This window comes from Branchiostoma belcheri, unplaced genomic scaffold (genome assembly GCF_001625305.1).
Source record: "Branchiostoma belcheri isolate BF01 breed outbred unplaced genomic scaffold, Haploidv18h27 scaffold40, whole genome shotgun sequence".
Lineage (NCBI taxonomy): Eukaryota > Metazoa > Chordata > Leptocardii > Amphioxiformes > Branchiostomatidae > Branchiostoma > Branchiostoma belcheri.
This window is the reverse complement of record NW_017804021.1, coordinates 2,336,875-2,346,461: the sequence shown is the minus strand read 5'-3', so window position 1 is coordinate 2,346,461 and position 9,587 is coordinate 2,336,875. Positions and strand designations below refer to the sequence as shown.

The 9,587-nt window shown below is 41.1% G+C and overlaps 2 protein-coding genes across 2 annotated transcripts in view; both read right to left on the bottom strand.

The window, feature by feature from the left end:
• The window catches only part of LOC109477515 (E3 ubiquitin-protein ligase TRIM23-like), a 20,348-nt gene extending 20,242 nt beyond the window's left edge, over window positions 1-106 (bottom strand). The window contains exon 1 of the mRNA XM_019778801.1: window positions 22-106. Coding sequence (XP_019634360.1) covers window positions 22-54 — 33 coding nt within the window. The 5' untranslated portion in view covers window positions 55-106. The remainder of the gene's footprint in view (window positions 1-21) is intronic.
• Window positions 107-125: 19 nt separating this feature from the next.
• On the bottom strand, window positions 126-9,475 carry LOC109477514 (E3 ubiquitin-protein ligase TRIM23-like). Its single transcript, XM_019778799.1, has 12 exons — window positions 9,422-9,475; window positions 7,841-8,003; window positions 6,681-6,805; window positions 5,802-6,080; window positions 5,372-5,398; window positions 3,351-3,533; window positions 2,882-2,908; window positions 2,607-2,749; window positions 1,762-1,801; window positions 1,115-1,330; window positions 629-763; window positions 126-131 (listed from the first exon to the last, which is right to left on the bottom strand). Exons 1-12 carry the CDS (start codon window positions 9,473-9,475, stop codon window positions 126-128), a joined length of 1,398 nt encoding a protein of 465 aa, XP_019634358.1.
• Window positions 9,476-9,587: the final 112 nt, after the last annotated feature.

Genomic DNA, 9,587 nt, shown 5'->3' with positions numbered 1-9,587 from the left:
TGTGTGGGGGGGGGTTCTGACCTTGGTGAATGTAAGAGGAATCCCGGCGTCCATGTTGAGCTGTTCAGGAAGGTCGCAGAACTGCTGTGTGTGTGAGGGAGGGGGGTACATGGCAGACAGTACTATCAGATCTTGCCATAGGAACACATGCTTAAATACACTATTTCAACACCTCATGAAAGTACTTGCCCATACTCCAATCTCAAAAATTTTTCTGCACCAGGTAGCAACAAGGGTCTGATTCCCAAAATAGAAAGGAAACGGGGGGTTGACCATCTCAAATTCCCGCCACAGCTGATGATAGTAAAAAAACCTCAACTTTGACCTACATTTTCCATGGTATCCATCCGCCTGGCCAGACAAGACCTAACCACTCACATCTCTCACTACGCCCACTAAACTGGTGAAATAAACAAAACTTGACCAATGTAGGAAAGTTTAGACCCTACCTGTGCCTTCCAGCCCAAAAATCTCCAAAATGGACCAAAAATTTCAAGAGAAAAAAAGGTTTTCAAAGGTATTAACTAGGCACTACAATCGTGTTCCCATTTTGAGGCCTCTACTGCGCAACGCAAATGTGGTGTCTGCCCTATATGTGTGTGTGTATGAGGGGGGGGGGAGTACTGACCTTGGTGAATGTAAGAGGAATCCCGGCGTCCATGTTGAGCTGTTCCGGAAGGTCGCAGAACTGCTGTTGCTGTTTCCTGACCGTGTCCAGCAGACTCCGGATCTCCTGCTTTGCCAGCAGAATCTTGTGGTCGTCCTGGCAACACAGAGATCAGGGGTCAGGCTCTCTCATTGGTTAGAAACGTTAGCCAATCAGTGGGCATCCTTTCCTTATCATCTTATCAGCTGGGAGCTGGCTAATAAAAAATAGCTTATTGTAGCCAGAACCGTGCCTATCTACATTGTAGTTCATGCCTGAATGGGTTTGAGTCTCCACGTGCATGTAACCAACAACATAGGCACGATTCTTGATATGCGTGGACTATATCTATATAACTTCCATGTCTTTGTACTGCTGTTTCAGCAAGCAGAGTTTCTCACAGTAACAGACATGGGTGTGTCATGTACGTTAAGGTGTGAAATCTGACCTAAGACAGGTATAACTCACCTGTTGCAGCATCTTCTCACACTCCAGACAGATTGTAGTGACCTGAGACACGACCACGGCCATGTCTTCCTGCTGTTGTTTGAGGGAGCAGAGTTTTTCACGGACGTGCGTGTCGACGACGCTCAGAGCGGCGTTCTCCTGTCGATGGAGGGTCTCGTGGAGGTCCTGGAAGTAACGGCGGACGCGGACGCGAGCTTCTTCTGCCGTTCCATGGACCTATGGAAGAGAAGAAGAAGAGAGTTAAAACTTTTGTTCCAACACAAAGAACTTCTCTCACCTAGAGCTTTTGACCAGTCACTCTGGTCTTCCTCAGTAGACTGACCCAGTGAGGCTTGTCACGTGGCTTCTTTGAAGTGTGACGTCAACACTGGGTCAAAGGTATCTGGTAGACGATGTCGGCCCCCGTCGCAGTTGCGTGAAGGGTGATGGGCCCTGATGTAAATAGTCTCTTTTACCCCTCTCAGGAAATGGTCTTGTTCAGTGTCCAATATTCTTACAGTGTCCATAGAAACTCTTAACATGTAACTACCAACACAGATGAACATTTTTTGATAGAAGAGCTCACAAGGATGAAGATAGAGAGACTGTCATCATTGTAAAACCATTTCTGTTTGTTTGTTTGTTTTTTTGTTTGTCCTGGAACTAACGGCGCACGCGGATGCGAGCCTCTTCTGCTGTTCCATGCACCTGGGGGGGGCATAAGAACATTTCTGTTTATTTGTTTGTTTGTTTGTTTGTTTGTTTATTTATTGTCCTTTCGCACATAAAAAAAGTAATGGTATAAAAAGAAATTATGTACAATCAAATACATGCAGGAGATCCCAAGAAACCAGGAGGTTTATCTAGTGGGCTCTCCCAAGTCCTGTTGACGATCTCATATTTACAACATTATTTACGTTAACAATTAACATGCATGTCTTTAAGGGACAAACAAGAGAAAATTAACTCAAACAAGATAATATAAAGTTAACAAGGCAAACTAAATATCTAAACAATAAAGTAAGACAATCAAAAACATATCGTATTCAACAAAAAATACATTTCCATTAGTCAAATCATAAGTTAATATGGTAAGAACAACTTAAGAAACCAATATTAACGCAAGGAAAATATCGTAGCATAAGAAAACAAGGAAAACAAAAGCAAATCAGGAAGTGGTAGATGGCTTCTCTATTAGGTCAGTTTTTAAATGTCGTTTGAAAGTTGGAAGGGATTGGCAATTCTGCTGTGAATGACTTATACTGTTCCAAATTAACGGGCCTCTAAACATTATCGTAAACTGTTTCATATTTGATTTTGTTAGGATTGGCCTTAAATCATTTTGCTTTCTGGTACTGTAACTGTGGATATCTTTGTTTGTTTGTCCCGTGAACCTGTGAGGAAAAAGAACTGGTCACGATGTCTTACATCACAAAGATGAAAATAGCAAGTCTGCTGTCATTGTAAAACCATTTCTGTTTGTTGTTTGCTTGTTTGTTTGTCCTGGAAGTACCGGCAGATGCAGATGCGCACTTCTTCCGCTGTCCCGTGCATCTGTGGGGACATTAGAACATTTCTGTTTGTTTGTTTGTTTGTTTGTTTGCCCTGGAAGTACCGGCGGATGCAGATGCGCACTTCTTCTGCCATTCCATGGACCTGTGGGGGAAAAGAAGAAGAGCTGTATAGGGTTAAAACTTTTGATTCAACACCTGTGGGGAAATAAGAACATTTCTATTTATTTGTTTGTTTGTTTGTTTGTTTGTCCTGGAAGTACTGACGGATGCAAACATGAGCCTCTTCTGCTGTTCCATGGATCTGGGAGGGACAAGAAGAACATAATGTCTTACAACCAGTGCAATGGCCTTGCACTCAGTGCACCTGGGGGTTGCTAGTTCAATCCCCGGCCGAGTCATCCCAAAGACTTTAATAAAAATGGTACATACTGGTTTCTCTGCTTAGCACTCAGCATTTGGGAAAGGGTATGGGAGTTAAACACATCACCACTAGTGAACTAGCCCCCTGCTGTAGTGATTGCACAACTGTGTGGCCAAAGGGCTATGAAACAGAGATGCGCTGAACTGAGCATAGATTTGTTAGGACTCTCACTATTCTCAATATTCTCCAGAAAACTACTTTTTTTTATCAAACAGACGTTTCCCCCCTGACCTGTTCTGTTTGTGTGAAGACTTATCCATTCAGAAACAAAAAATCATTTTCATATGAGACAAGTTTTATAATGGATGAATAATGCTCTCACCTGTTCTGTGTGTGTGAAGCCGTGTTCGTTCTCCACAGTCCGAGAACACCCCTCCATCTGCTGGATCGCGTTGCCTAGGCGACGGGCGCTGTCCGAAACCTCGTCCAGGAAGCCCTTAACGTGCTGCAGGGTGTCGATGATCGACACGCGCACCTGCTCTGCGTCATTCTCTATCAAAGTGTGCTGAAAATGGGAAAAAATTGTAAAAACTAGAGCCAGGAGCCAGTCTAAAAATGGCAGAAAGTCCCATTGTGAGTGACATTCTGTGAGCACATGTCTAAGGCATCCCCATACTGAATTTCAGTTCATTTGGTTGTTCTAGTAGGGCACAGGAGCAAAAAATGTATATTTTTTGGCTAAAATAGCAAAAAAGACAAATTTTACACAATTTTGGAGTGGTATATGTCATATGTCATATGTCAGAAAGACATTCTCTGAGCATATGTTCAAGGTACTCCGATACCAATTTTCATGTCATTTGTCCCTAATACAAGGGCTCCAGAGCCCAAAATATACATTTTTTGTCCAAAAATGACAAAAAAAAAACTAAATAAAACAATTTCAAAGGCCTGCATCACAAAATTGAAAAAAAACGCCTGGAGATATTTGCCCACTCTACATCCCTGCCAAATTTCAGCTAGTTTAGCCCAAAAATGAAGAAGCTGCAGCGATTTGTTATATAGTCAAATATGGCCATGCAAAACACTGTACATGCAAAGCATGCAAAGTATGAAAAAAACATTAAAAACCTTAATAAAACCATTTTAAAGACATGTATAAAAAAACTGGGAAAATCGTCTGAGAGTATTTGCTTACTCCACCTCCCTACCAAATTTCAGCTAGTTTGGCCCAAAAATGAAGACGCTACAGCAATTTGTAATATCAGCCATGGCACCTGTCCTTGGTGCTGAAACCCTGGTACAACATGTTGTGCATGCAGTACTGTATATACAATGTTAGAGTAACACATTTCATGGCAGTTCTACGTACTTCAGTGCCTCATGATGCTTTGGATAAATGATATATGATATTTGTCTGCTTGAAGGATTGAGTCTGTGTCATTTTTATTTTTGTAAAAAATGGACCGTACCATTGTGTCCCTACAGGAGGGTTTTTTTTACAACAAGCTGTACCTGTGTCTATTGCAGTTCTAAGTACTCCTGTGCCTCATGATGCTGTATATAAATGATATATGATGTTGCAAGATGCTTGAAGGCTGTATTGAGTCTGTATCATTTATATTTTGATTAAGAAATGGACCGTACCATTGTGTCCCCATAGGAGGGGTGTTTGTATGATAGACTGTACCTATGTCTGTACTGCACAGTGTCTGAGCTAATCTTATGAAGAAAACCAATCAAACAATTTATTAATCAATCAATAAATCCACTAATTAATGTCAATTACTAAGCAAACTCTTGAAGACACCTTCCAAACATCTCCAGACATTTTCAAGACATCTTTAAGGTTCACTTGTGTTTCCCATAGTCCTTACAGACGTACAACACATGAGTGTGTTACAGAGACAAATCACCTCAAGACACACAAACTCTTTAAGACATCTTCAAGACATCTCCAAGACATCTTCATGACATCTTCAAGACATCTTCAAGATATTTCCAAGACATCTCTAAGACATCTTCAAAACATCTTTAAGACACCTCAAGAAAACTTCAAGACATCTCTAAGACATCTTTAAGACATCCTAAAAGTCTAATCCTTGTGTCCTTGGTGTTTTCCATAGTCCTTGCAGACATAACACATGAGTGGGTTACACAGACAGCTCTCTTCCAGACACATAAACTGCTTAAGACTTCTTATAGGCAACCTAAAGACAACCAAAACATCTTATAAAGACTTTAAGACTCACCTTGTGTCCTTGGTGTTTTCCGTAGTCCTTGCAGACATAACACATGAGTGGGTTACACAGACAGCTCTCTTCCAGACACATAAACTGCTTAAGACTTCTTATAGGCAACCTAAAGACAACCAAAACATCTTATAAAGACTTTAAGACTCACCTTGTGTCCTTGGTGTTTTCCATAGTCCTTGCAGACATAACACAAGAGTGGGTTACACAGACAGCTATCCTCTAGACACACAAACTCTTCAAGACATTTTCAAAACATCTTGAAACTTAAAGACTTTAAGACTCACCTTGTGTCCCTGATGTTTCCCGTAGTCCTTGCAGACATAACACATGAGCGGGTTGCACAAACAACTCTCTTCCAGGCACACAAACTCTTAGAAACATCTCAAACACATCTTCAAGACTTCAAGTTCAAGACAAATTCATGACATCTTAAAGACTTTAAGACCCACCTTATGTCCTTGATGTTTTCCGTAGTCCTTGTAGACATAACACATGAGTGGGTTACAGAGACAACTCTCTTCCAGGCACACAAACACTTAAAAATATCTCAAAAACATCCTAAAGACTTTAAGACCCACCTTGTGCCCCTGATGTTTTCCATAGTCCTTGCACACATAACACATGAGTGGGTTGCACAGACAACTCTCCTCCAGACACGCGAACTCGATGGCATGAGTCTGGTGCAGTGGGCACATGGGCTTCTCCCTCGGTCTCTCATGAAGAGGGACAAGTTTGTGCTTGGCCAGTGTGCGAGTGTTGTGTGTTGACTGGGCACACTCAGCACACAGGTTAGTGCTGCAAACTGTGCAGTAGATAGTGGCCAGGTGGTCCTCTATCTCATCACAATGGACTGTGGTCTGGTGGCAAAGACAGACATGTATAAATACAAAGGAACACATAGCTCAAAAACTGTTTTCAGGAAAAATATGAGCAGAGCACTTAAGCATCAACATGTCTGTGTAAAGTGTTTAAGATACATGTAGTTTAGAGCCCTCTACACTATGATTTGGACTCCCTAGCTAGCACAGTTTGAGCATTGTAGCCAGGTGGTCCTAAAACAGATAGTGGTCTGCATATGAGCAGGAGAATCAAAGATTGTGAATCTGAAAGAAAGACCAGAGTGCGAGTGTTGTGTGTTGACTGGGCACACTCAGCACACAGGTTAGTGCTACAGACTGTGCAGTAGATAGTGGCCAGGTGATCATCAATTTCATCACAACGGATTGTGGTCTGCATAGAGGAGTAAACATATAAGCAGAGCAGTAACATATGAACACATTTGTGTATAGTGTTTTAGTTGGTCTTGACGTCCCATGTGACATGTCTGTATAGTGTTCTATCTAGTTTTGAGTGTAAATCTTCTGCATATACAATGTACTGGTGGAATTTTCAGACCTGCAGATAGTTTAGTTTAAAACTGACAGGCAATTATTATTAACCATGATCACAGCTCTCACCTCTTTCTCCGTGTCCATGCTGACATCACACAGCAGCGCCCCCGGTGACTCTCGGCCAAACTGCAGTCTCTCCAGCAGCTCCAGAAGGGCAAAGTTCTTCTTTAACCCCCAGACTCCCGAGTCCCCTGTATATGGGGGAATGTACATGTTTAACCATCAAACAACATCATTCATCAAAGCATGGTATACGTACCTAAGCACCGTAGAATTGTGTTACTTTAACAACAAGTTCTATCAGGGAATCAGCACCAAGGACAGATGCCATGGATATACATGTATAACAGTGACTTCGTTAAATGCATTCCTATATTTTGGTAGGGAGGTAGAGTGGGTAAATACCCCTGATGAGACACTGGAAATGTGTCACAGTACCAAGGTGAATAAAACAATTCTAAAAGACTTTACGAAAATAAATGAAGAAAAAAACAATGTCTGGGGAGATATGACTGTCCTTTAACCTTCTCCCTGCTACTTACTTTAACTCTGTAACTAATACATTCTTGGTGCAAGCAGCTACCTTAGCAAGCTGAAGGTAGAACTACATAGCCCTGAGAAATTAGGATAACATCAAAAAAGCTTTGTTGTATCAAAAAAATGACAAAACCTCCTGGGTATTTGCCCAGTAGTCTACCTTTATACTTTGAGATCATTTGGCCACAAAATGAATTTGCATCCATCTAAAGAAATTGCAGAATAAGAAGACAAAGGAGAAGAAACACCAGAGGATAAACTATATTTTCCTTCTGCCAAGGTAAACATAACAAAAAACCTCACCGATTTTGTTCACCCGTCTGTTGAAAGGGAAGGAGCCATAGATGTACAACAGTCATTTTGTTAAATGGATTTAATTTCTTCATTTTGGGGCCAAATGAACTGAAATTTGGTAGGGAGGTAGAGTGGGCAAATACCAGACCTGAATCATTAAGAAATATCAAGAGAACCCTCACCAATTTCAGTCATCTGCCTGTCGAAGGGACAGCGAATGGCCCGCCCGTGTAGCGGCAGCCGTATGAGACAGTCATGGCAGAGGGTGTGTCCACAAAATCAAAATCTGACAAGCTTCACTGGGTCAGTCTACTGAGGAAGACCAGAGTGACTGGTCGAAAGCTCTAGGTGAGAAAACTTTGTGTTGGATCGAAAGTTTTAACAAAAACCCTCACCTATTTCAGTCATCTGCCTGTCGAAGGGACAGCGAATGGCCCGCCCGTGTAGCGGCAGGCGGGTGAGACAGTCGTGGCAGAGGGTGTGCCCACACAGCAGGAGGCGTGGCACCTTGTCGCCTTGGAGACCGAACACATCCTCGCACACCCCGCACTCCAGAACCTGCAAGGCAGCATGGGATACATGTTCATCACAAGGCATGGTGGGATAGGTCACAAGGCATGGTGGGATATGTGGGTCATATTTGGCAATAAGAGCACGTTCGCAGAACGTACCGCAACATCTTGAAGCCCGAATTTTTTCATGCTTTTTGTTAGATGTCTGGTCACTGTTGCATCAGAAATTTGCCTATTGCAGACGATATATTGTCCAGCACAACATTTGGAAACTACAGACAGGATGTCATCCTTATAGTTATATACCCAAGTACAACCTTATAAGAGTTCTGCCAAAAGTTCTGCCAAAGAGCTATGCACAATAAATAATGGGTTTCACACAGGTGCAGTACGTTCTGCTGATGTGCTGGCATTAATATGGAGGTTCACATGAATACTAGTACACAACTGCAGATTTTTTGTCAAGTGTCAAAAGTAAAAAAGGCTAAGACATGTAGAAAACATATCAGACTATGCTTTATAAATGCCCAGGCATTGCATGTTTATCATTCTGCACATGCAAATGCACATGTAATTTCCTAATTGTGAGCCTCCTTATAAAATCCTTCAAAATCCTTTTTCTGAAATCATCAGTGTTGCTGTTAAGGTTAATATGATCATGGAATTTTTAATACTAAAGCATCTCATCCCAGATCAAAAGCAAAAGCTACAAGCAAGAACAGAAGGAAAAGAATCAAAGTATTTGAACAAAACAAAAACTCACCAGAAGTAGAAGTGTGTATATGGGGAGAGTAGAAAAGAGATAGAAGTTGAACAGAGAACAATAAAAAAAGAAAAAAGAGTCAAGAAGGAAATAAGAAAGATTGCATTAAGAAGTTGTACATAGAACTTGTAACTTAAATATAATATATAACTTTAGATTAAGCTATGAGGAAAGTAGTCAGATATGATCTTGACTATTATTAATATCTCTTTGTAATTGCAACTACAACTGATTTTTCACCATGACCTGTACTTAGTTGGAAGAGCATAAACGTACAATAAAGGCCTCTTAATCAATGCCAACATTCAATTCTAATGACTATTCCTGATATAGCCCACAAAATTATGACAAACCGGTATTTTTCAATACAATAAAAGACCTCGTACTTGCAGAAAATGCCGTTAGAAATATGTCAACTCAACGTTACTCTCTGTAAAAACTAGAATGTTAATTGGGCAAAACTTTTATATAAATCCTGTCGGAGCGAACAGGCTATGACGTCATACGGGATGATGTGGAAGCAAAAAACCACAACAAAAACAAACCGGCCCCTCCCACAACTTACCCAGATGTAAACACAACGTTTCCGACGTTTTTGCGAAGGTACAAGACTGGGAATTGAGACGAATAGAAGGTTATGAGGTTCTAGATTTACTAAAAATTGCTGAACAGGACAAAATCGAGCAGAAAAATCGACTTACGTTGGATTTTCCCGGTCTTCGCTGCAAAATGCTTCTTGGCTCTGCCGTCGCCATTTTGCCGGATTAGTCCACTTTGTAGGGTACGTATAAAGAGTAAACAGTACTAATAATTTTATCATCTACGTATATTATCAAATATAATAGTAAGATTTCAAAACTAACTCAT